Source organism: Dendrobates tinctorius, unplaced genomic scaffold (genome assembly GCF_039654945.1).
Source record: "Dendrobates tinctorius isolate UK_male_01 unplaced genomic scaffold, ASM3965494v1 ptg000086l, whole genome shotgun sequence".
NCBI lineage: Eukaryota > Metazoa > Chordata > Amphibia > Anura > Dendrobatidae > Dendrobates > Dendrobates tinctorius.
Window position 1 is genome coordinate 59092359 of NW_027361754.1, and position 26213 is coordinate 59118571.

Consider the following 26213-nt stretch of genomic DNA (forward strand, 5'->3'; position numbering starts at 1 on the left):
ATGGAAGGACGTAATCAGTTTTTTTTTGTTTGAGATATTTTACTTGTCATGCTCGATGAGTTTTTATAATATAATTTTATATGTGATGATTTTTTCGTTTCCCAATAGATCACACACAGGCAAGAAATTTGCAGGCTCGGGACATCACAAGCACCGGATTTCTCCTAACCTGGACAAGGCTGCCTGGAGACAAAGGGCGCTATGTTTTGCAGTATATGCCTGTTTCTAATCCAGAGATGACACAAGAGAAAATTGTGCATGGAGATGAGACCAGTGTGGCTGTGAGTGGCCTAAAATCAGGTACCATCTATCAGATCACATTGATCCCGGAGCATAGTGCAAAGTTTGCTCCTCCTGAAGTCATCATGGTCTCCACTCAATCAGGTAGGTGAGGCCTGAAGTGGCAGGGTGACTATCACTTCCAATCAGTGTTCTTTAACTCCTCCTTTTGCTTCCTTTTGTCTAAGTGGGAGGGATCTGAAACAAAACTGCACAATAGAGAGGCAGTATAGTAGAACATTTCTAGCAATATAAGTTGAAAAACCTGTAAAGTTATAGTGGAGCTATAAAAAGGTATATATACAGTACACAAAGGTATATATACACACATAAATCAGGGGACACTTTAAGCCCTCCTCTATTTTTCCAATGAAGCCTTGTAGCCATAAAAAGACTACTTTACTGTAAAATGAATAGTCCTTGTAAAAAAAACATTCTGGAGTTTGCACCCTTATTACCTAGATACAGGCTTCCTTTTTTTTCTTGAGGCGCCTAGCCTGATTTATAGTCTTACTCACATACCATTTGCTGTGTTAATTTACACAGATTCCCTGAGTAACAATAACCCCATCTTCTTTTTAGATCAAGTACATCCAAGGAACTTTCAGGCCATTAATGTAACCACAACAAGTTTTTTGGTGACCTGGTCCAGAGCCCCTGGAGACTGGGGACGTTACATTGTGGAATACTCCCCTGTGTCGGATCCAAGTAGAACATTACAGAATACTTTATCTGGGGATGATAATACGGCGTTGATTAGTAACTTAGCCCCCAATACCACCTATCAGGTCTCCCTTACCCATGAGTCCGGGGTCCAATATGGAAGGATTCGAGTGTCTACTCTCATAGGTGAGTTCACTGGGGTGAAGTTTGAGTCTAGTCTTGATCTCATGGGAACATTCTGCAAGCTAAAAGTTTAATCAGCTGAATATATATATATATATATATATTCAATTAGTCTACATAAAAAGTGGAGCAACTTTGTATCAAAATGTTCTGTCATTCCTGTATTTACATGTGTTTGATATTGAAATATATTCAGCTTACTCATATACATAAATTAAGGAAGATGTCAGGAGTCATATCTCCACATCTGGCTTGATGTGAGACCTTCATGTGTCGGTATGTGACCAGTGTTGTACTGTATGTGAAGGGGGCTGGCTGACTGGTCATTTTAGAGAATCTAAGATAGACCCCCTCTTTAGCTGATACATAGTGAGGGAAGCTGGCTTGCTCGTGTTTTGCAATGAGCAGTCGGCCAGCCCCCTTTACATGCCGCACTGGTAATGTGCCAACACCGGTGCTCTCACTTGTGCGGTATTTAAGCTGGATGTGGAGCTACCGGGAATGATCCTGGTCCAACACTGATATTTTGAGATTAGGGCACCTTTCTTTTATCCGGTCACAACATATTGACCCATAGAATAGATCGTCAATATCAGATCCATGGGGGTTTGACACCCACCCAGGACCCCCATCGATCAACTTTTACAAGCTGCAGTGGTAGCTGAATGTAAACTGTTTTAACAGAGCTGCAAAATGCAGCTCCATTTAATGTGTAGCAGCCGCACTGTAGTTTTGTTCCTGCTAAACAACCATTTAATGACAAATTACAGGCTATATTATAGACCAGACCTGTAATCAAAATTCTGCCAGTTTCAGAGATAAAATATTCCAGCATTTGTTGCTGACTTAGTGCCTTCAGTGAGAACCATAAAATACATAATGGACACAGTTTGGCAGATAGAAAAGTGTCCCTTCTCAAGGGCCATTGGTGTTGGTTAATAGAGGTGATGCGCAAAGGACACCTGAAATAAAGAATGTGGGTCTTTTGCTGAAATGCCCTTTATGAGCTATTGTTTTAGTAGAAAACATTGGATTTACCAGATGCAAAATCAGAATATGTCCAGAGGCTTATGGAAGGAGGCAACTTCCTGCGGCTTATGGAAGGAAGCATGAGGCTTATGGAAGGAGGCCATGCCCTGAGGCTTAAAGAAGGAGGCAATGTCCTGATATTTATGGTAGGAGGCAATGTCTTGATATTTATGGAAGGTAACAATGTACTGAAGCTTATGGAAGAAGGCAATGTGCTGAGGCTTATGGAAGGAGGGACTGTCCTGAGGCTTACAGAAGGAGGCAATGTCTTGAGGTTTACGGAAGGAAGCCATGACATGAGGCTTATGGAAGTAGGCCATGTCCTGAGGCTTACGGAAGGAGGCCATGACATGAGGCTTATGGAAGGAGGCCATGACATGAGGCTTATGGAAGGAGGCCATGTCCTGAGGCTTACCGAAGGAGGCAATGTCCTGATATTTATGGAAGGAAACAATGTACTGGAGTTTATTGAAGAAGGCAATGTCCTGAGGCTTACGGAAGGAGGCAATGTCTTCAGGCTTACAGAAGGAGGCAATGTCCTGAGGCTTACAGAATGAGGCAAGGTCCTGAGGCTTAAAGAAGGAGGTACTGTCCTGAGGCTAATGGAAAGAGGCAATGTCCTGAGGCTTATGGAAGGAGACAATGTCCTGATGCTAATGTAAGGAGGCAATGTTGTGAGGTTTACGGAAGGAGACAATGCCCTGAAGTTTATGGATGGATGCAATGTCCTGAGGCTTATGGAAGGAGGCAGTGTCCTGAGGCTCGTGAAAGGAGGCAATGTTGTGAGGTTGATGACAATTTCTCCTTTCAGAGATTGAATATTTAGGGACAAGTTCAGGCTCAGATTTTGTTGACATAATTGGTCTGAGAGAGTGCATAAGAAATTCATTTTTTTAGTTTTGAGACTTCCCTGTCCTCTTGTATTCTCCTCCGAAATGTTTTTCATTTTGAAAGGTTTTGATTGGTTATCTGAGATATATTACTTGTTATGTTCTGAATTTTTATACTATAGTTTATATGTGATGATGTGGGTCTTTTTCCTATAGATCACACACAGAAAAGAAATTTACAGGCTCGGGACATCACAAGCACTGGATTTCTCCTAACCTGGACAAGGCTGCCTGAAGACGAAGGGCATTACGTTTTGCAGTATATTCCTGTGTCTGATCCAGGGATGACACAACAGAAAATTGTGCATGGAGATGAGACCAGTGTGGCTGTGAGTGGCCTAAAATCAGGTACCACCTATCAGATCACATTGATCCCGGAGCACAGTGCAAAGTTTGCTCCTCCTGAAGTCATCATGGTCTCCACTCAAACAGGTAGGTGAGGCCTGAAGTAGCAGAGTGACTATCACTTCCAATCAGTGTCCTTTAACTCCTTTTGCTTCCTGTAGCCTAAGTGTCAGGTATCTAAAACAAAGCTGTACACAACAGAGAGGCAGTCTCCTGTATTGTAGTACATTTCTAGCAATATAAGCTGAAAAATTGTAAAATAAATTACAATGCAATTATAAAAAAAGGTATATATACAGTACATAAAGGTGTGTATATTTTTTTTTGTGAAAAACATTCTGGTTTGCACCCATATTACCTAGAATCAGGTATCCCTTTTTCTTGTTAAGGCCCCTATCCTGATTTATGGTCTTACTCCCATACCAAGTTCTGGGTTAATTTACACAGATTCCCTGAGTAATGATAACCCCATCTTCTTTTTAGAACAAGTACACCCAAGGAATTTTCAGGCCATTAATGTAACAGCGACAAGTTTTTTGGTGACCTGGTCCAGGGCCCCTGGAGACAGGGGACGTTACATTGTGGAATACTCCCCTGTGTCGGATCCAAGTAGAACATTACAGAAGACTTTATCTGGGGATGATAATACGGCGTTGATTAGTAACTTAGCCACCAATACCACCTATCAGGTCTCCCTTACCCATGAGTCCGGGGTCCAGTATGGAAGGATTCGAGTGTCTACTCTCATAGGTAAGTTCACTGGCGTGAAGTTTGAGGCTAGTATTGATCTCATGGGAATATTCTGTAAATTAAATGTTTTATTCAGATAAATAAATAATCAGTCTACGTAAAAAGTGGAGCAACTTTGTATCAAAATGTTCTGTCATTTCTGTATTTACATGTGTTTAAAAATGAAATATATACACCTTACTCATATACTTTGGTCCTGTATTACCATTACATCCATGACAATCTCTTAGAGAGGAGACGTGTCACCCTCCTATTGAGCATAGAAGCATGGCTTCATCAAATATTGTAAATGAAACAAAAAGAGATAGCACTCAATCTGATCCCTTTTGCATTACGAACCCTCCCACTGTTAACAGGTAAGTGAAGTAGGTTATCTGATGGAGTGTAGACATGGAGTCTGTACGGTGATACTATTGTCTCCTGTGTAGATACGTCTTCCTGTCTTCAAAAGCAAGGATGGCAGACTCATCTGCACCAGATGTCAGATATGAATATTCCATTTTTTGTGACAGATGTAGGTTTTTTAGTTATGGAGACATATTTTCGAAATCGTGGCACATTGGCGAACATAACGCATCTACTTATAATATTGTGCGATCTGTGCATTAGCCCCAAATTAATATATGCCAGATGGATAAAGTTACATTTGCCATGATTCATATCTATAGAAAGCAAAAATCACGATAGGAAATTTGCCATTACTATCTCAAACCTGGGACCTCCAGGATATCTTTAAGATTGGGGATCTGATAATTTTAGGGTCCGAGCTGCATCTCCTTTACCTGTCCCCATGTGAGGTCACAAGGTGAGTTACTCTTACCTGGTAAAAAGCAGATTCTGACTTGAAGCCATTGTTCAGTGCTGGGAGATACATCTTGCTGTGGGACTGCATCATTTTCTAATCGGAGTGCTCCCTTTCCACAAGATCTGTGCCATTCTCATGACATCAGGTCTAGTAATTTTCTATTGGTTATGCCTTTTATTTTTATGGGCCTGTATGTACTGTATTGTCTTGTCCCCTTTGTAATATCTTTGGTATATTTTTATAAAGACTGCCAAGTTGCTGGATTAAATATATAAAATTTAATAGCTTAGTTCCTTTTGCTATATAAACTGCACCCTTGAAGCCTTGTGAGGCCCCATGTTACCAGTAACTGGGACCAATCAGCCCGTATACTGTAAACTATTGATGGTGGCTACTAGTGTTTATTTGGTTATTGCAGAGCTTGGCAGTGACCTACTGAAGTGTATATACATACCCATGTATCGGATATGTATATACTATATGTTCAATGTGAAAGCTCACAGTATCTAGCCTATTAGCTAAAGCAGACATTGCCTCGTCCATCAAACGTCAGTCACTTGTGTGATTGTCCTGAAGATTCTTGGCAGCAGAGTGCCGTTCATGGCATACTTGATTTTAGAAAGATGTCAGGGGTCACCCGCAGCGCCTCATCTGGGTTAGATATGATACATGCGTTGGTATATGATCTGTGTTGTATGTAAAGGGAGCTGGCTGACTACTCATTTCGGAATCTCAGCCAGCTCCCCTCTCTCTTAGCTGATGCCTTGTATTTTGCAATGAGCAGTCAGACAGATCCCTTTACAGGCCACAATGGTAACATACACCAGGTGCTCTCTTTTGTGTGGTATCTAATCTGGATGTGGAGCTACCTGGACCCTGGACCAACACTGATATCTTGAGATTCGGGCACCTTTCTTTAAAATGTTCTCCAGAAACCCACCCGGGACACCCATCAATCACTTTTACAAGCTGCAGCAGCGGCTGACTTTAAACACTTTTTTAACAGCTGCAAAGTGCAGCTCCATTCAATGGGTAGGGGCCGCGCTGTTGATTTTTTTTCCTGCTAAACCATTTACTACTAAGTTACAGCCTATGTTATAATCCAGAGTTGTATTCACAATTCTGCTATCTTCTGAGATTAAATTTTCCAGCATTTTTGGCTGATTCAGTGCTTGCACAGAACATAACATGCCAAAAGTGTAGTTTGGTCACCAGTAACTGTACAATGTATGAAAAAACTAAGAGCCAGGGATATTTATGTCAATTGAGCTTATCGATTCCAGCAAAATTATGAATGCAGCTCTGAGATCAAACACAGGCTATGACGTAGTAACATTACCAGATAATTGCTGCTCATGCAGATCACAAACAAATCAAGAGATTCCAGATTATCGCACATCCCAGATTACGAAACAAATGCAGGGAAGTACGTCAACTACGTCACAGTTATTAGTGGCCCTATATAAAGTGTAAGGCAGTGACTCCTGTTACAGCTAGGGGGCGCTGTATGTTCTCCTCAAGATACGCATGGAGGTGTATTGAAGCCATGGGAGGAGTGCATGGCAGTCGCAGGCGTAACTGTGATAGTGAGACAGTGATTGGCGTCATTGTGAAAGGCCGGTAGGTGTCGCAGATGTCCTCTGCGCTGTAAGCCCAAAATGTTGTTGTTCTGGGACCTGTAGTCCCACAAGTGTTTGTTTAGTTTTAAGGGGGGCTTACAGGGTTAGTCGGTGAGCTGGGTGGGACTGGCTAACCACACTTAGCTCCCACCTATGGGGGTGGCTACAGTGATATAATGTGACTGAGGTCTAGTCACATGGTCATTGGGTAAGGTCCTGGATGGCCTGTGTGTTGGAAGGTCCTGGGAGTAGGACCGTATTCCTGAATAGCACATGGAGAGACCATGGACCTGAAGGCCTATGTGTTGGAAGGTCCTAGGTGTGCACGGACTTCCTGAAGAGCCATGGAGATGTGGCGCCCCTGAGGCTCAGTCGCCACAGAGGTACTACACCTCCTCCTGAGGTGTGGTGCCCCACCATCCAGGTAAGGTGGAGGCTCCTGACCACACTCCAACACCTGCACCCAACACCACAAAGTAGTGTAGCAAAGCACCTTTGGCGGCTCCCTGCTTGGAGTGTAGCAAAGCACCCATTGGTGGCTCCCTGCTTGGAACACGAAACGTGCTGGGTGGTGGGTGGAGCTTAGTTACATTAAAGAGAGCGGGAAGAGTTTAAGTGAGGAGTCAGAGTTGTTGTTCAGTTGGAGAGAGAAGATCCCAGAGAGAGGGATAGATGGATGGAAGTGCTGCAGCAGATCCCAGAGACCTGGGTCTGCTGGCTCAGGAAAGGATGAGAGAGAGAGCGACATAGACTGAAAGCCTGATTTTTCATAGAAAGAAAGATTAGTATGGAACGTGAGTAGTAGAAGAGAACAGAGGATGTGGGTTAGAAGAAAACCCTTCCTAGAAGTTCTAAGCGCAAGGCCGGGGTCCGTTCCCCGAGGTTGTATGGATACTAATGGTCCTGCAGCAGACACCGGAGGAATAGAAGTAGTGACCACTCTATTCCCACACAAGACTTGGGGGCACAACAGCAACTGGATAGTGAGCCGGGACTTAGTAGCAAGGAGTCCCCGAAGCAGGCTACAGCTGTCTGCCGTACAAGTAGAGTTCATAAGAACATCGGACAGGAGGAACTCCAGTGTAACTCAGTACTAGGAGTACTTCATTTAAAGGCGCTATAAGAGGAGACGTTCAGAAAGGCACATGTTGGCGGAGTGTTGGAAAGGAGTATTCCATCTGGCCTGGAGGTTGACTGAGTCCCTAACCCAGAGGACACGGCACGGAGGCAGGCACCTGTTTGTACAACAGACTGAGTAAAGCTTTGGAACTACATGCCCTGGTGTCCTCCACTCATTCCTGCGCCACGAACCTGCCCAGCACGACTACATCCCTCGTGCCTGACACTACACCATCTAAGTGTCACCTCACCTACACTGCCCTGGGACTACAGCCCTGCCTGTGGAGGGCTATAACATCACTGCTGCACCACACCATCTGTCCCAGAGGATCTGTCTGCAGCGTCGGCTTACATCTCTATTGCCGAACACCACAGGTGGCGTCACGAATCACTCATCATAAGCACACTGAACATTCTCCTTTTACAATGGGCACCCAGGGCCACGGGCCGGGTCCCAGCTGCCGTGACATCTCCCATTAAAGCTCATCGGGCCCGGTACCGAGTACTCCGCAGCCCTGGGGGGGGCGACCCAGAGAGGCCGTGTATGTGCAGAGTCTGGGACGGCACTGCATTGGGGAAGCTACCATCCTTCTGAGGGTCAGGAACTGTTGGGTGGCCTGGTGAGCAAGGCATTTCCCAGGACGGTGATCCCAGTTAGGCAGCTTTCCTGGGAAACAGGACTGAAAAGGAGTCAGCGTGTGGAGTAGGAGCTCCTGTAAGGTAACTCCAGACAAGGTGGTTGTGGGCAGACAAGTAACTGCCATTGGAACAGACTGTTGGTGCTTGTTATGTTCCATGGATAGTTACTAATGAACTACGGTAACTGGACGATGTGCGTGTTTAGTGATTGCGAATTAAAGCCGTGTACTAAGACGTGTTATGGACTATGTGTTAAGCCATATATAACATTGTCTCAAGTTGTTTATGATGTCTAAATAAAACAAATAGAATGTTTTTGTGAGAAAAACGCACCTTTGTGGCTTCATCCTGTTGCCAAGCAAGTGTCCCTCAACACATGCAGTAAGCGCTGCCTTACAAAAGACATAATAAAGGTAAAAGACTTTTCTATGTTTGCAGATTTAATTAAGGCAAGAAACCTGCATGCACGGGATAGAACGTCTAACAGCTTCCAGTTGTCCTGGTCCAAATTGCCCGGAGACACAGGACGCTACGTGCTGGAATATGCACCATTAAAGGATCCAAGCAAAGCCATAAAGAACATTTTGTATGGGGATCAGACCAGTATGATATTTCACAACCTGGCCCCAGATACCGTATACCAGGTCACCTTTAGTCCTGACTCCAAAGGGCAGATTAACCAGGTGCAGAACATCAGGGTTTCCACTCTTCCAGGTATGGCCATATAATCCTTTATATGACGTTGTACATTGAATGGATTAAACAGTAAATTGCAAAGTTTCTTGTTTTTTATACTTTGGAATTTTACCCATTTAAGAAGATGACACCGCCCGTTTAAAGTGAATGTTAACTTTTTAACACTATACCTTAGGGTCAAACTTCTGCACTGATTATTATATTTGGCATTATTGTCAATATAGCTTTTTATATGGACTTCCAAATCCCAAGCAAGGCCATAGATGCGATATATAAAATTAGCTTCCTGCTGAGAACACTGGAGGGAGCTCAGGAGTTTTCTACATACTGTGTTATTTTTTAGTCCTTTTTTAAGTTGAAGGGGTTACCCATTACTTTGACAACCTCTTTTTAATTTCTGTATATTCACCTCCTGCATATCTGCCGTTATAGTGATGTTGGTGCATGGTCTTCTCTTGCTCTCATGGCACTGTTATACCATACCACGTGACCGCTGAAGCCAATCAGCAGCCGCTAACGGGTTGCCTCAATCACACTTCTTTGGACGAAACCTTGACATCCGAGGAAAGTGTGAGAACTGCAGTCCATTGGTGGCCACTGATGTTCTGCCTCTTGAGAGCTGGAGCCAAAGGTCACACAAAAGATGAAAGACCCTGCACCGACAGTGCTGGCAATTATCTGTCATTATAGTGCTTTGAAGAAAGCACTATCTTGTAATCCGAACGATGCTAACTTATTCTTCTTATTATAGTGGTTTGAAAAAACCACTATATTGTAATATGAACGCTGCTAACTTCTTCTTCTTATTATTATTATTCATGCGGCCCGAACCGCTACACGCACAGACTCCGTTGAGGTGTCGTTTCGAAGCCAGCGTCCATGAGAGGTGTGCTAAGTATTTTTCGTGTCGATCGGATTTGTAGTTTTTGCACAATTTGCGTTTGAAAATTTTTTTTTCCCGTCATTGGAATGCACTGTCTCAATGCTTTTCAATGGGAAAATGTTGCCACAGTCAAAACGTGCCCTGAGGCGATTGAAATGGCAGTTAAGCTCATTGATATGCGCAGGCACACCCAGTTACTATGCCAACGCCTACGAACGTCACATGACCCCAGCAGGACACAGTTTCTGCCAGATAATTTCAGCTCTTAAAGCGAAACCCACAGCACAAATGCAAATCTAGCTTCATCACATGACACATGCCCCTGAGAGAGAATGTGCGCCAAAGTGGATTCAGAAGCCCAGTGAGCCAAACTGGCTCTTAAAGGGCCGACGCGCCAAAGTGATTCTAAAAGGGCCGGCGCGCCGAAATGAGTCTTAAAGGGCCAGCGCGCCAAATCGACAGCTAAGTGGCCCCAGGTTCCAAATCGGAGGCTGATTGACCCCGGCCTCCAAATCGGAGGCTAAGCCATCCAGGCCTCCAAATCGGAGGCTGATCGACCCTGGCCTACAAATCGGACCTAGAGTGGCTCCGCCCACCAAACCGAACCCAGAGTGGCCCCGCCCACCAAATCATATATATGCATCACAGTGAAGAACTGAAATAAACTAATATTTTTACAATATTCTAATTTTGTGAGAAGCACCTATAGCATTCTATAATTTACTTCTGTTTCAATGCAGAGAACTTAGAGGTACGGAGTTCGCCTACTATCTATGAGGAAATAAATGAGAACAGAATTCTAAATTTATCTAGATTTGATCACTTAGGCTGGGTTTCTATTTTACAAGTTTTCTTTATTTTTATTACAATTTTTCTGCGATTTTTGCATAATTTTTTTTAATGCAGGAAAAACAAACACACACATATACAGTGGGGCAAAAAAGTATTTAGTCAGTCAGCAATAGTGCAAGTTCCACCACTTAAAAATATGAGAGGCGTCTGTAATTTACATCATAGGTAGACCTCAACTATGGGAGACAAACTGAGAAAAAAAAATCCAGAAAATCACATTGTCTGGTTTTTTTTCATTTTATTTGCATATTATGGTGGAAAATAAGTATTTGGTCAGAAACAAGCAAACAAGATTTCTGGCTCTCACAGACCTGTAACTTCTTCTTTAAGAGTCTCCTCTTTCCTCCACTCATTACCTGTAGTAATGGCACCTATTTAAACTTGTTATCAGTATAAAAAGACACCTGTGCACACCCTCAAACAGTCTGACTCCAAACTCCACTATGGTGAAGACCAAAGAGCTGTCAAAGGACACCAGAAACAAAATTGTAGCCCTGCACCAGGCTGGGAAGACTGAATCTGCAATAGCCAACCAGCTTGGAGTGAAGAAATCAACTGTGGGAGCAATAATTAGAAAATGGAAGACATACAAGACCACTGATAATCCCCCTCGATCTGGTGCTCCACGCAAAATCCCACCCCATGGGGTCAGAATGATCACAAGAACGGTGAGCAAAAATCCCAGAACCACCTGGGGGGACCTAGTGAATGAACTGCAGAGAGCTGGCACCAATGTAACAAGGCCTACCATAAGTAACACACTACACCACCATGGACTCAGATCCTGCAGTGCCAGACGTGTCCCACTGCTTAAGCCTGTACATGTCCGGGCCCGTCTGAAGTTTGCTAGAGAGCATTTGGATGATCCAGAGGAGTTTTGGGAGAATGTCCTATGGTCTGATGAAACCAAACTGGAACTGTTTGGTAGAAACACAACTTGTCGTGTTTGGAGGAAAAAGAATACTGAGTTGCATCCATCAAACACCATACCTACTGTAAAGCATGGTGGTGGAAACATCATGCTTTGGGGCTGTTTCTCTGCAAAGGGGCCAGGACGACTGATCCGGGTACATGAAAGAATGAATGGGGCCATGTATCGTGAGATTTTGAGTGCAAACCTCCTTCCATCAGCAAGGGCATTGCAGATGAAACGTGGCTGGGTCTTTCAACATGACAATGATCCAAAGCACACCGCCAGGGCAACGAAGGAGTTGCTTCGTAAGAAGCATTTCAAGGTCCTGGAGTGGCCTAGCCAGTCTCCAGATCTCAACCCTATAGAAAACCTTTGGAGGGAGTTGAAAGTCCGTGTTGCCAAGCGAAAAGCCAAAAACATCACTGCTCTAGAGGAGATCTGCATGGAGGAATGGGCCAACATACCAACAACAGTGTGTGGCAACCTTGTGAAGACTTACAGAAAACGTTTGACCTCTGTCATTGCCAACAAAGAATATATCACAAAGTATTGAGATGAAATTTTGTTTCTGACCAAATACTTATTTTCCACCATAATATGCAAATAAAATGAAAAAAAAACAGACAATGTGATTTTCTGGATTTTTTTTTCTCAGTTTGTCTCCCATAGTTGAGGTCTACCTATGATGTAAATTACAGACGCCTCTCATCTTTTTAAGTGGTGGAACTTGCACTATTGCTGACTGACTAAATACTTTTTTGCCCCACTGTATATATATTTTATTTTTATTTTAAGTGCATGTGTTTTTCTGTGCATTGATTTTGCAATATGTACATTTTCGGCACTCGGTTTTTACAGGTGAAACTATTTTTTTTCCAAAAACAAATTTTAATTCCCTGTTATAAATGGCTCTTAAACACAATAATTCAATTTGCTCTGGCAGTAAGAAAGATTTGTACCGTGCAGTGTAAAGCAGAAATAACCCATCCGGCTATCTTCACAGAACTTGCTCAGAAGAGATCGGTATATGCTCGGGATATCACAACCTCAAGTTTACAGCTGGGCTGGTCACGGATGCCCGGAGACAGAGGACCCTACGTAGTGGAGTTCGTGTTAGAATCCGACCCCCGGAGGAAACTTCGGAAGACTTTGCCCTTTGACGAGACAAATGTTATATTTAGTAATTTAAGCCCAAACACTCAATACCGGGCCATAGTGTTTTCTGAGTCCAATATTCAACACGTCCCACCAAACAGCATTCACGTTTCAACACTTGAAGGTAAGAGGCATAGAAACATCAACCTTGAGAAAAAGAGGGACCTAGGGCAGAGAAGACGTGACCAGGACACGGGTAGCTGATTGGGTAGCTGGACATGGGTAGCTGATTACAAGTCATTTATTACCCTCTTTTCATCTTAAGGATACCTCATGAGAGCCAAGTAGTGGATTTAAGGCTTTAAAGAGGACCGGTCACTTGCCTTCAAATTCGCCATTTTTATTTTGGTCCTGCTCCTCTCCATTCCAGATATATGGCCGCCTTTTCACTACATATAAATCTAGTGCTAGCCAAGTGGGTTTGGACCTCAAGTCTCTATGGGAGTGTAACGCTGGTGGGTGTGGACCCATTGCGTCATGGGCCAGACTTACCCTGGAGGGGCATGACTAAGTGTTTAACGGGTCTTCATTAGAGCCTCTGATGGTGAGGATAGGCTGGGCCGCCCTTAGACACCAGGTATCACTGCAGGACAATCCTGGGATTGTCACAGCTGACCAGAGGGTCAGAGGTGCGAAGTACAGGAGGGCGAAGACAAAGATGTTGTCAGATAATCCAAGGTCGGGGCAGGCAACACAGGTTTGATACAAGTAGCCGATGTCAGGAGCGAAGAGGTCAGACAGGACGGGTGAACACGTCGGGACAATAACAGGAGACAGAATATGTAGGAATGAGTAAACAAGGTGCTAGCAGGCTAGGAACATTGGTGAGGGATGGAGGGTGGCGTCCCTTGATATATCATCTACTAGCAGGTGATAGGCCCGGGGAAATAAATCTCTGCAGGACAGGGTGGATACAAATTCCTGCTCCCCTTTTTGACTCACAACCAGCACAAGGCAACTCAGAGCAATGATTAGTGCATAAGTCGCAATTTCCAGACCAACGAACAGCCTCATAGTCATATATGAGACTGTGGCGTCAGTTCAGGAGACCCGTGGCCGGTCCGGACCATGAATGTGAAGCCTTAGGAAATATCAGGTGTGTCTGATATTGCTATTCCACTAATGGTGGATGGTTTAGGCCACCCAGGTTTAAATGTCAAGGATCCTTTACCAACAACTAAAACTGGGTCAAAGGGGTTGCCCAGGTTTAGAGTGACGGGACTTGTTTCTTCATTCAACAATATATTATTCTCCATGTAATTTACTGAATGCAGAAATATGTTTAGCTTGAAGTGTACTTTTAATATCATATAAAAGGGGTTATCCAAAATTTAAAAAAAAACATGTCTGCTGCTTCTAAAACCAATGCCACACCAGTCCATGGGTTGTGTGTGGTATTACAATGTAGCCCCATTCAAACAAGCCCGCATAGACAGGTGTGACACTGTTTCTGGAAGAAAGCTGCATTGCTTTTCTAATCCTAGACAATCCTTTTAAGGGGTTATTGTCAATATTTAAATGTACCATCTAAAAATATGTGATAACTTGAGGATCAGTGGAGAGTGTATCCAAAATAAAAAAAATGGGGCTCTGAGATGCCCCAGCGGAATGAATCAGTGGCTACCACCAACGCCCTACTTATTCTCTGTGCCTTTAGGTGAAAAAGGGTTATTCCTTATAGGAATGGAAATGGCACAATTCAACGGGATCCATAATTCACTTTGTTGGTTTCTTTTACAGAACAGGTTTCTCCAGCCCACATCCTAATTTCAGACCCCGGTGCACACAGTTTCCGGGTGAGTTGGGGTCCCAGTCTCGATAGTGTCGCTGGATATGAAATTCAGTACGGACCAATGGCCAGCAATATCGTACGGACCATGCAGGTGGACAGCAGGATGAACAGCACCGTTCTGGAAAACTTGAAGCCCAATACAACGTACCTGGTTACAGTGTCGGCCATATTTAAATCTGGTGGTGAAAAGGCCTTGTCTGCCATAGCATGCACAGAACAGGGTAAGTGACCGTAAGGGAATTTAACATGAGTTCCTGGCGTATGTGCTCGCGACTTATCGTGTTTGTACATTTTTTTTTTTAAATCTGTGATACTGTTCAATATACAAGGTTAGAACAAAAAAATGTAATAAATCAATTTTCGTCTATGTTACAAAAATCACCCCAATTAATACCAATAATCCCCAAAAAGTAAAGTAAAATGCAAGCAGATCCCCAATAAAAAATGAAATGTATATAAAAAGGGTAATAAAATACATAGACTATAAAAAGGTTAAAAACTGATATTTTGCATGATTACATATTAATTAACCACAGCTAATCCAGTATATTGCTAAAAAATACACATTTTTTAATAATCATTATACTGTGTAAGATCTAATATAATCCAAAACAGTCTCTATGAACCAGTACATGAATTCTGCTCAGAAAGGCATTGGGACCAACACCAGAGGCTCTAAGGACCTGCTCCTCGTAGATAGAGCAGTAGCTCAAGACTCAAGATCCAGACAGACGAATATCAGCACAGCCTGGATTGACTACAGGAAGGCCTATGACTATGGGGCTATGGAGAACAGCCTTGGAAGTCAACTCAAGACAACTAGCACAAGTTACCATCAAATGCGGCACATACCAAGGTGATGCGCTGTCCCCACTGCTGTTCTGCATAGGCTTGAACCCCCTCAGTCAGATAATTACAGTCTGGCTATGGATACAAGTTCAAGAGTGGAAGCACCATCAGCCACCTCCTCTACATGGATGATATCAAGCTGTCTGCGAAAAATGAATGAGACATCAATTCACTGATCCACCTGACAAGGATCTACAGCGAAGACATCGGGATGTCCTTCGGACTGGAGAGGTGCGACCGGTTGGTAATAAAGAGAAGCAAGGTAGTCAAGACCGATGGAGTGGAATTATTAGTAGGGCACATAGCAGATATACAGACATGCTACAAGTACCTCAGCATCACACAGAGATACGGTAACCATGATGAGGAGGCAAGGAAAGCAGCAATATCCAAATACCATCAAAGGGTCAGACAGGTCCTGAAGAGCCAGCTCAATGGGAAGAATAAAATCCGCACCATCAATACATATGCCCTGCCAGTTATCAGATTCCCTGCTGGCATAGTGTTCTGGGCAAAAGAATCATAGAATCGTAGAGTTGGAAGGGACCTCCTGGACCATCTGGTCCAACCCCCTGCTCAAAGCAGGATTCGCTAAATCATCCCAATAGAAGAAGAGATAGAAGCTGCAGATGTGAAGACACGTAAGCTCCTCACAATACGTGGAGGTCTACACCCTAAGTCTAGCACCCAAAGATTGTATACCAACAGAAAGGAGGGTGGTTGAGGCTTGATAAGCATCCAAGCCACCATCACGGATGAAACAAGGAGTATCCAGGAATACATCAGAAAAATGGCACCAAAAGATGAGATGCTGAGAGAAGGCCTAAGGCAGCAACAACAAATCTGGAAGGAAGAACAGGAACATGAAGCACCATGGCAAGACCAGCCACTGCATGGGATGTACCATCGACAGATAATGGAGGTAGCTGACTTGGAGACTTTTCCTACCAATGGCTGGAGAAAGCTAGACTCCGAGACAGCACAGAGGCACTAATCATAGTGGCACAAGAGCAAGCACTAAGTACCATATTCATAGAAGCAGGAATCTACCACACAAGACAAGGTGCAGACTATGCAAAGAAACCTCAGAAACCGTCCAACACATAGTGGCAGGATGCAAAATGCAAGCAGGAACAGTGTATACTGAATGCCGCAACCAAGTAGCGGGAATTGCATACAGGAACATCTGCACAGCATATGTGCTAAGTCCCCCTAAGTCCAGGTGGGAGATCCCAGAGAAAGTGATAGAGAATGAATGGGTTAAAATCCAGTGGGACTTCAAGATCCAGATGAATAAGCAGGTGTTGGCTAACCAGCCAGACATTGTGATAGTAGACAAGGACCTGAAGACAGCAATGTGTCTTCACAATGTGGCAGTGCCAAGTGACAGCAACATCAGAAAGAAGGAATATGAGAAGCTGGAGAAATATCAGGGCCTCAAAGGAGAAATGGAGAAGATGTGGAAGGTGAAAGCAACAGTGATTCCAGAGGTGATAGGAGCACTTGGAGCAGTGACCCCCTAAAAGTTGGGAAAATGGCTACAACAGATCCCAGGAGCAACATCTGAAGGAAAGCGCAATGCTGGGAACAACTAAGATCCAGTGCAGAACCCTCAAACTCCCAGGCCTCTTGTAGAGGACCCGAGAATGAGAAAGGACAAAAAAGACCACCCCCTTTCGGGGGTGAGAAGGAAGTTTATATAGAGTGGGTATTGCAGCCATTTGGTAAATTCAAAAAAGTTCATATTTTTCTCATTAAAACTGAAATATCACATGTTCATAAGTATTCAGACCCTTTGCTCAGACACTCATTTTTAACCCTTTTACCACCAAGGGTGGTTTGCATGTTAATGACCGGGCCAATTTTTACAATTCTGACCAGGGGTGGTTTAAGGGTAGCAAGGGCCCCGGGCTATTCAGACTCTATGGGCCCCCCCCGGTCATGTGACGGGGTCGGGAAGTCACTAGTTTTCATGACGCATACCGTGCATCAAGGGGCGGGAAGGGGTTAAATACTGAGGTAAAAAAAACGCAACGTGTGCACGAGGCCTCACAAATACTGAGGTAAAAAACACCAAATGCTCAGCGTGTCCATGAGGCCTTACAAATACTGAGTGAAAAACTCACCAAATACTCAGCGTGTGCACGAGGCCTTATAAATACTGAGGTAAAAACTCACCAAATACTCAGCGTGTGCATGAGGCCTTATAAATACTGAGGTAAAAACTCACCAAATACTCAGCGTGTGCACGAGGCCTTACAAATACTGGAAGGCTTCCACCCAACATCTAGTCCTGACTCACCTGTACCTAGCATAAAAACCAGCTAATAGTCTGCAATCACCTGCTGACCTGGACCCATGACCTGTCAGACAAGTTACTTCACATGAGTCGCACAGAGGCTTCTGCTTCATGAACTTCCCCAGATACAAGAAGCAGCCTCCGATGTGCAGCCTGTGGCCGGCTACACAGGAAGAGACGCTCCTCGTCACAGGCTGTGCCCAACATGTCAGCAGAGGGGTTAACGCTACAGACAAGTCGCCATCTCCTCACACACTGGACACGACGCTGCATCTGGCGACGAACAAGCACACATTGCACAATGTTAGTCATGTCCCAGATGTTCAGCATGTGGAGGACCAAGGGGGGACCAAAAAAGACCCCAGGATTGGAACAGGAGCATGGGAAAGTGGACGGCGGTCGGAGGGGCAGGGTTTATATAGGAGTCGGAGTAAATATATATATATATATATCTGCGGGCAGCGCACACACGCACAATCCTCAGGTTGTATAACTTTCAACTGGTCAAAACATTTCTCTCAGTAGGCCAAGAAAGAAATGTGGCAGGAATAAAGTACACCTCATAGTAACTTATGTTTGAGGCAGAGGTGACAAGACCCGCCATCTCATGCCCACCTTACTAGAGGTGCCCACTGCCCACATATAACAAAGTTGATGGAAACAGATGACTTCCACTATGATGATTAGTTACCGGCCACCCGATCACACCCATTTCACAGCTAGTCACACCCATGTCCACGCCCCAACCACACCCATTTAGCACTGCTGATCACACTGACTGGTACTGAGGGCACAGTGGCTGGTACTGTGGGCACACTGACTGGTACTGAGGAAAAGAAAGAACAGAGAGAGAGAAAAAAGAGAGAGAGAGGAGAGAGAAAGAAAGAACAGAGAGAAAGAAAGAAAGAAGAAAGAGAGAAACAGAGAGAAAGGAAGAAAGAACAGAGGGAAAGAAAGAGGGGAGAGAAAAAAAGAAAGAGGGGAAAGAAAGAAAGAACAGAGGGAGAGAGAAAGAAAGAACAGAGAGAAAGAAAGAGGGGAAAGAAAGAACAGAGAGAGAAAGAAAGAAAGGGAAAAGAAAGAAAGAACAGAGAGGGAGAGAGAAAGAAAGAGGGGAAAGAAAGAAAGAGGTCAAAGAAAGAACAAAGAGAGAAAAGAAGAAAGGGGAAATAAAGAACAGAGAGGGAGAGAGAAAGAAAGAGGGGAAAGAAAGAACATAGAGAGAAAGAAAGAAAGACAAGGAAAGAGAAGAAAGAAAGATTCTATGTAGTGCCCACCTGAGCCTCCTGGTGCAGGACATATCATGATCCACTCACATGGCCGACATCCCCGAGTCCAAGGCGATCCCACTGTCCGCGCTGTCATCGGAGGACATAGAACATGGTGATGATCTGAAGCATTCCCTGAAGTGCCTCCATGGTCTCCTCCGGTCAGCTTCCAGCACGTCACTTCCGATGGAATGTCACGTGTGAGTTTTCAAGTGCTCCTCGGGGCTCTGTCGTATACTCCTGTGTCTGCGGGAAAAGTAAGCTCCCGGTTGGGGCAGTGGGGCAGACTCTCAAAATCTGGGACGGTTGGGAGGTATGAATGCTCCCCATTATACACCTTGTACATGCATGGCTCCGCACACCTCATACACACACGGTTCCGCTTTGTATACCTCGTACACACGGCTTCGCTCCGTACACCTCGCACACACTCGGCTCTACTCAGTACACACATGGCTCCACTCCGTAAACCTCGTACACATGCGGCTCTGCTCCGTACACCTTATACACATGCAGTCACGCTCTGTACACCTTGTACACACATGGCTCTGCTCCGTAAACCTTGTACACATACCGCTTTGCTCCACACACTTCGTACACATGTGGCTCCGCTCCGTAAACATACGACTCAGCTCTGTACACTTTATACACACAGGGCTCCGTTCCATACACCTTGTACACATGCGGCTCCGCTTCGAACACCACGTACACACACACGGCTTTGCTCCGAATACACATGCGGCTTTGCTCCGTACACCTCGTACACACACGCGGCTCCGCACCGTACACCTCGCACGTGCGCGGCTCCGCTCCGTACACCTCTTACACGCGCAGCTCCGCTCCGTAAACATATGACTCAGCTCTGTCCACTTTATACACACAGGGCTCCGTTCCATACACCTTGTACACATGCGGCTCCGCTTCGAACACCACGTACACACACACGGCTTTGCCCCGAACACACATGCGGCTTTGCTCCGTACACCTCGTACACACACGCGGCTCCGCACCGTACACCTCGCACGTGCGCGGCTCCGCTCCGTACACCTCTTACACGCGCAGCTCCGCTCCGTACACCTAATACACATGCGGCTCCGCTCCGTAAACATACGACTCAGCTCTGTACACTTTATACACACAGGGCTCCGTTCCATACACCTTGTACACATGCGGCTCCGCTTCGAACACCACGTACACCCACACGGCTTTGCTCCGAACACACATGCGGCTTTGCTCCGTACACCTCGTACACACACGCGGCTCCGCACCGTACACCTCGCACGTGCGCGGCTCCGATCCGTACACCTCTTACACGCGCAGCTCCGCTCCGTAAACATACGACTCAGCTCTGTACACTTTATACACACAGGGCTCCGTTCCATACACCTTGTACACATGCGGCTCCGCTTCGAACACCACGTACACACACGGCTTTGCTCCGAACACACATGCGGCTTTGCTCCGTACACCTCGTACACACACGCGGCTCCGCACCGTACACCTCGCACGTGCGCGGCTCCGCTCCGTACACCTCTTACACGCGCAGCTCCGCTCCGTACACCTAATACACATGCGGCTCCGCTCCGTAAACACACGGCTCAGCTCTGTACACACAGGGCTCCGTTCCGTACACCTCGTACACACACGTGGATTCGCTCTGTACACCTCGTACACACACGCAGCTTCACTCCGTACACCTCGTACACACATGCAGCTCCACTCCTTACACGCGTGGCTCTGCTCCATACACATCGCACACATGCAGCTCCGCTCCGTACACCTCACACGCGCGGAGCTCCGCTCCGTACACCTCGCACGCGCGTCACCTCTGCTCCGTACACCTCACACACGCGCAGCACCGCTCCATACACTTCGCACATTCGCAGCTCTGCTATGTACACCTCGCACACGCGCAGCTCCACTCCGTACAACTCGCACATTCGCGGCTCTGCTCTGTACACCTCGCAAACACACGCAGCTACATTAACCCTGTAAACCCCTCCTGACACCACACATAATTCTCTCATCCAGCACCATGACAACCAGCGCAGCAGTCCCACATACAATACATTGAGTGCTGTGTGCACAGGGCCTGTGATGAGGTCACAGGAGGGGAGGAGTCAGTTGTCACATGATCAGGGGCCTCCACTGAAGGGCCTCTGATCATGTAACCCCTGACTCCTCCCCTCCTGTGACCTCATCACAGGTCCTGTGCGCACAGAGCAGGGATTTATTAGTGAGGGGCTGGTGCTGCGGTGGCCGGTGGGTCTGGGAGGGGGAGGAAGGGGTCGATACATTGGGGGGGCGTGGCGCTATGGTCGTGGATTATAATGGGGCATTTTTCCTTGGGATGGTGGGCCCCCCCACACCACTGGGCCCTGGGCTACCGCCCAGATTGACCTCATTATAATCCGCCACTGATTCTGACCACTGTCCTTTTATGAGGTAATAACTCTGGAACGCTTCCATGGATTCCGGTGATTCTGACAATGTTTTCTCGTGACATTTTGTACTTCATGATAGTGGTACAATTTCTTTGATATTACTTGAATTTATTTGTGAAAAAAAATGGAAATTTGGCAAAAAATTTGCAATTTTCCAACTTTGAATTTTCATGCCCTTAAATCACAGAGATATGTTACGCAAAATACTTAATAAGTAACATTTCTCACATGTCTACTTTACATCAGCAGAATTTTGGAACCAAAATTTTTTTTTGTTAGGAAGTGATAAGGGTTAAAAGTTGACCAGTGATTTCTCATTTTTACAACAAAATTTACAAAACCATTTTTTTTTCAGGGACCACATCACATTTGAAGTCACTTTGAGGGGTCTATATGATAGAAAATACCCAAAAGTGACACCAGTCTAAAAACTGCACCCCTCAAGGTGCTCAAAACCACATTCAATAAGTTTATTAGCACTTCAGGTGCTTCACAGGAATTTTTGGAAGGTTTAAAAAAAATGAACATTTAACTTTTTTTCACAAAAAAATTACTTCAGATCCAATTTGTTTTATTTTACCAAGGGTAACAGGAGAAACTGGACCCCAACAGTTGTTGTACAATTTGTCCCGAGTACGCTGATACCCCATATATGCAGGTAAACCACTGTTTGGGTGCATGGCAGAGCAGGAGCGCCGTTTGACTTTTCAATGCTAAATGGTCTGGAATTGAGATTGGACGCCATGCCGCGTTTGGAAAGCTCCTGATGTGCTTAAACACTGGAAACCCCCCACAAGTGACACCATTTTTGAAATTAGACCCCCTACGGAACTTATATACATGCGTGGTGAGCACTTTGAACCTCCAAATGCTTCACAGAAGTTTATAACGTACAGCCCTAAAAATAAAAAATCATATTCTTTTTACAAAAATAATCTTTTCGCCCCTAATATTTTATTTTCACAAGGGTAACAGGAGAAATTGGACCCCAAAAGTTGTTATACAATTTGTCCTGAGTACGCCGATACCCTACATGTGGGGGTAAGTAGCACTGTTTGACTTTTTCAACACAGAATTGGCTGGAATTGAGATCGGATGCCATGTCGTGTTTGGAGAGCCCCTGATGTGTCTAAACAGTGGAAACCCCCCAATTCTACCTCCAACCCTAACCCCAACACACCCCTAGCCATAACCCTAACCACAAACCTAACCCTAACACTCCCCTAACCCTAATCCAAACCCTAACTTTAGCCCCAACCCTAAGCCTAACTTTAGCCCCAACCCTAACCCTAACTTTAGCCCCAAAAATAACGTGTAAAAATATTTTGTTTTAAATTCCTAAATAATTAAAAAAAAAATAAACAATAAATACATTTATATATGTAAATAAAATAAATAAATAAATGTACACATATTTAGTATCGCTGCATCCGTAATGACCCGGCCTATAAAACTGTCCCACTAGTTGACCCCTTTAGTGAACCCCATAAAAAAAACAAGGCAAAAAAAAATGCTTTATCATCATACCGCTGAATAAAAAGTGGAATAACACGCGATCAAAAAGACGGATATAAATAAACATGGTACCGCTGAAAACGTCATCTTGTCCCGCAAAAAATGAGCTGCCATACAGCGTCATCAGCGAAAAAATAAAAAAGCTATAGCTCTCAGAATAAAGCAATGCAAATTTTTTTTTATATAAAATAGTTTTTATTGTATAAAAGCGCCAAAACATTAAAAAATGCTATAACTGAGGTATCGCTGTTATGATACTGACCCGAAGAATAAAACTGCTTTATCAATTTTACCACACGTAGAACGGTATAAACACCCCCCTCCAAAAGACATACATGAATTGCTGGTTTTTATTCATTCTGCCTCAACAAAAATCGTAATAAAAAGCAAATCAAAAAATGTCATGTGCCCGAAAATTGTACCAATAAAAACATCAACTTGTCCCACAAAAAAGTAAGACCTCACATGACTCTGTGGACCGAAATATGAAAAAATTATAGCTCTCAAAATATGGTGGCACAAAAACTTCTTGCAAAAGAAGTAAATCTCTGAAATACGTAATTCAGACAGAACCACCGGCGGAAGATGATTTCCTATGAGGCAGATGGAGGCACTGTGAATGCCATAGGACCTGTGATCCGGCGGTGTCCGTCTTTTTCGGCTTGCATAAAAACGCAGTGCACCTCTGAAAGGAAGGACAACGCTGAGCAGAGGCCAGATGGAGTCCAGAGTAACTCTGCTGCTTCATTATAGTGAATGGATTCCTCAGGGGTTTCATCTGTCAGGTAGCTCAGAGATTTAAATGGAAACTCCAAAGTATGTGCTCAGCGTAGAGCGCCGGATAAATGTGATCATAAACGTTATGAAAAATGTTCCCAATAAAAGCTTCAACTCAATCCACAAAAAAGTCCCCACTCAGGTCTGTCATCTGTTAACAGAAATATAGGGGGCTTCCACGTTACTGGTAGTACAAAGGCTCTGGAAAAGCCAAAAGAAATTCAGCAAATTCTGCGCTCCCAAATCCAAATTCCCACCTCGCTTCTGAGCCCCAGTGTGCATAAACCACCTTTAGCATTCACATTTATGCAGGAGTTTAATTTCCAAAATGGGGTCACTTGGGGGGAAGGGGGATGCTGCTCTCTAGCACTTAGGGGGCTCTATATATGGAGTCCGCAAACTATTTTAGGAAAATCTGCGCGCCAGGAGGCATATAGCGCTGCATCCCTACCGAGACTCTCCGTATGGCTAAGCAGTACTGTATAGCCACATATGGTGTATTCCTATATTCAGCAGAAATTGTGAGACAGATTCTGTTGCCAATTTTACTCTCTTCTTGTGTGAAAATGTTAAATCTGGGGCTAAAACAAAATTTTTGTGGTAAAAATGTAATTATTTTTTCTTCACTGCCCAATGGTATAAAATTCTGTTGACACACCCTTGATATCAATATGATCATTACACCCCTAGAGTAATTCATTGAGAGGTGTAGTTTGTAAAATGGGGTCACTTATGGGGCGCTCTACTGTTTTGGCACCTCAGGGGCTCTCCCAGTGGGTCATGGCATCCTCAAGCCATAATAGTTAAATCTGCACTATAATCTTGCGCTCCTTCCCTTTTGAGCTTTGCATTGTGCCTCAGAAGTAGTTTTCACCCACACATGGGATATTGGCACACTCAGGAGAAATTGCACAACAAGTTCTGGGTCCATTTTCTCCAGTTACCCTTTAGAAAATAAAAAATTTGGGGCTAAAAGAAAAATTTTGCAGTAAAAATATGTTGTTTTTTTTGTTTTTTTGTTAAGTTTCTTAGCTCTGTTATAAACTTCTGTAAAGCACCTGGTGGTTCAAGATGCTCACCACACATGTAGATAAGTTTCTTGAGGGGTCTAGATTCCAAAATAGTATCACTTGTGGGGGGTTTCCACTGTTTAGGTACATCAGGGACTCTCCAAATGTGACATGGCATCCAAACTCAATTCCAGACAATTTTGCGTTGAAAAAGTCAAATGGCGCTCCTTCCCTTCCGAGCTCTGTCATGCGCCCAAACAGTGGTTTACCCCCACATATGGAGTATCAGCATACTCAGGCCAAATTGCACAACTTTTGGGGTTCAATTTCTCCTGTTATCCTTTGGAAAATAAAAAATTGCGGACGAAAAGATCATTTTTGTGGAAAAAATATGATTTTTTATTTTCACTGCTCTATGTTATTAACTTTTGTGAAGCACTTGGGTGTTAAAAGTGCTCACCACACATCTAGATAAGTTCCTTGGGGGCTCTAACTTCCAAAATGGGGTCACTTATGGGGGATTTTCACTGTTTAGGTACATCGGGGCTCACCAAAAGCGACATGGCGTCCTCTCTCGATTCCAGACAATTTTACATTCAAAACCTCAAATGGTGCTCCTTCCCTTCCGAGCCCTGCTGTGCACTTAAAGAGTGGTTTTCCTCCACACATGGGGTATCGTTGTACTCAGGAGAAATTGTACAACAAATATTGTGGTTCATTTTCTCCTGATACCCTTGAAAAAATAAAAAAAATTGTGTCTGAAGTAAAATTTTTGTGAAAAAAAAGTTAAATGTTTATTTTTTCCTTCCACATTACTTCAATTCTTGTGATGCACCTAAAGGGCTAATAAACTTTTTGAATGTGGTTTTGAACACCATGAGGGGTGCAGTTTTTAGAATGGTGTCACTTTTGGGCATTTTCAGTTACATAGGCCACCAAAGTGACTTCCAATGTGAGGTGGTCCCTAAAAAAAATGGGTTTGTAAATTTTGTTGGAAAAATGAGAAATCACTGGTCAACTTTTAATCCTTATAACTTCCTAACAAAAAAAATTATGTTTAAAAAATTGTGGTGATGTAAAGTAGACATGTGGGAAATGTTATTTATTAACTATTTTGTGTGATATAACGCTCTGATTTAGGGGCATAAAAATTAAAAGTTTGAAAATTGTGAAATTTTCAATTTTTTTTGCCAAATTTACATTTTTTTCACAAATAAACACAAGAAATTTTGAAGAAATTTTACCACTATCATAAAGTATAATATGTCACGACAAAATATTCACAGAATCAGCGGGATCTGTTGAAGCGTTCCAGAGTTATAACCACATAAATTGACAGTGGTCAGATTTCAAAATTAAGGCCTGGTCATTAACCTACAAAATGGATTGGTCCATAAGGGGTTAAAGATACTACAATACTTGCCAACATACTAACACGT

At 44.1% G+C, this 26213-nt stretch overlaps 1 protein-coding gene across 1 annotated transcript in view; it reads left to right on the plus strand.

Moving 5' to 3' along the window:
- Nucleotides 1-26213, plus strand: part of VWA1 (von Willebrand factor A domain containing 1) — a 115747-nt gene that overhangs the window by 78149 nt on the left and 11385 nt on the right. Inside the window, exons 6-12 of the mRNA XM_073585455.1 lie at nt 109-384; nt 862-1128; nt 3201-3476; nt 3873-4139; nt 8760-9035; nt 12669-12944; nt 14561-14833. Coding sequence (XP_073441556.1) covers nt 109-384; nt 862-1128; nt 3201-3476; nt 3873-4139; nt 8760-9035; nt 12669-12944; nt 14561-14833 — 1911 coding nt within the window. The remainder of the gene's footprint in view (nt 1-108; nt 385-861; nt 1129-3200; nt 3477-3872; nt 4140-8759; nt 9036-12668; nt 12945-14560; nt 14834-26213) is intronic.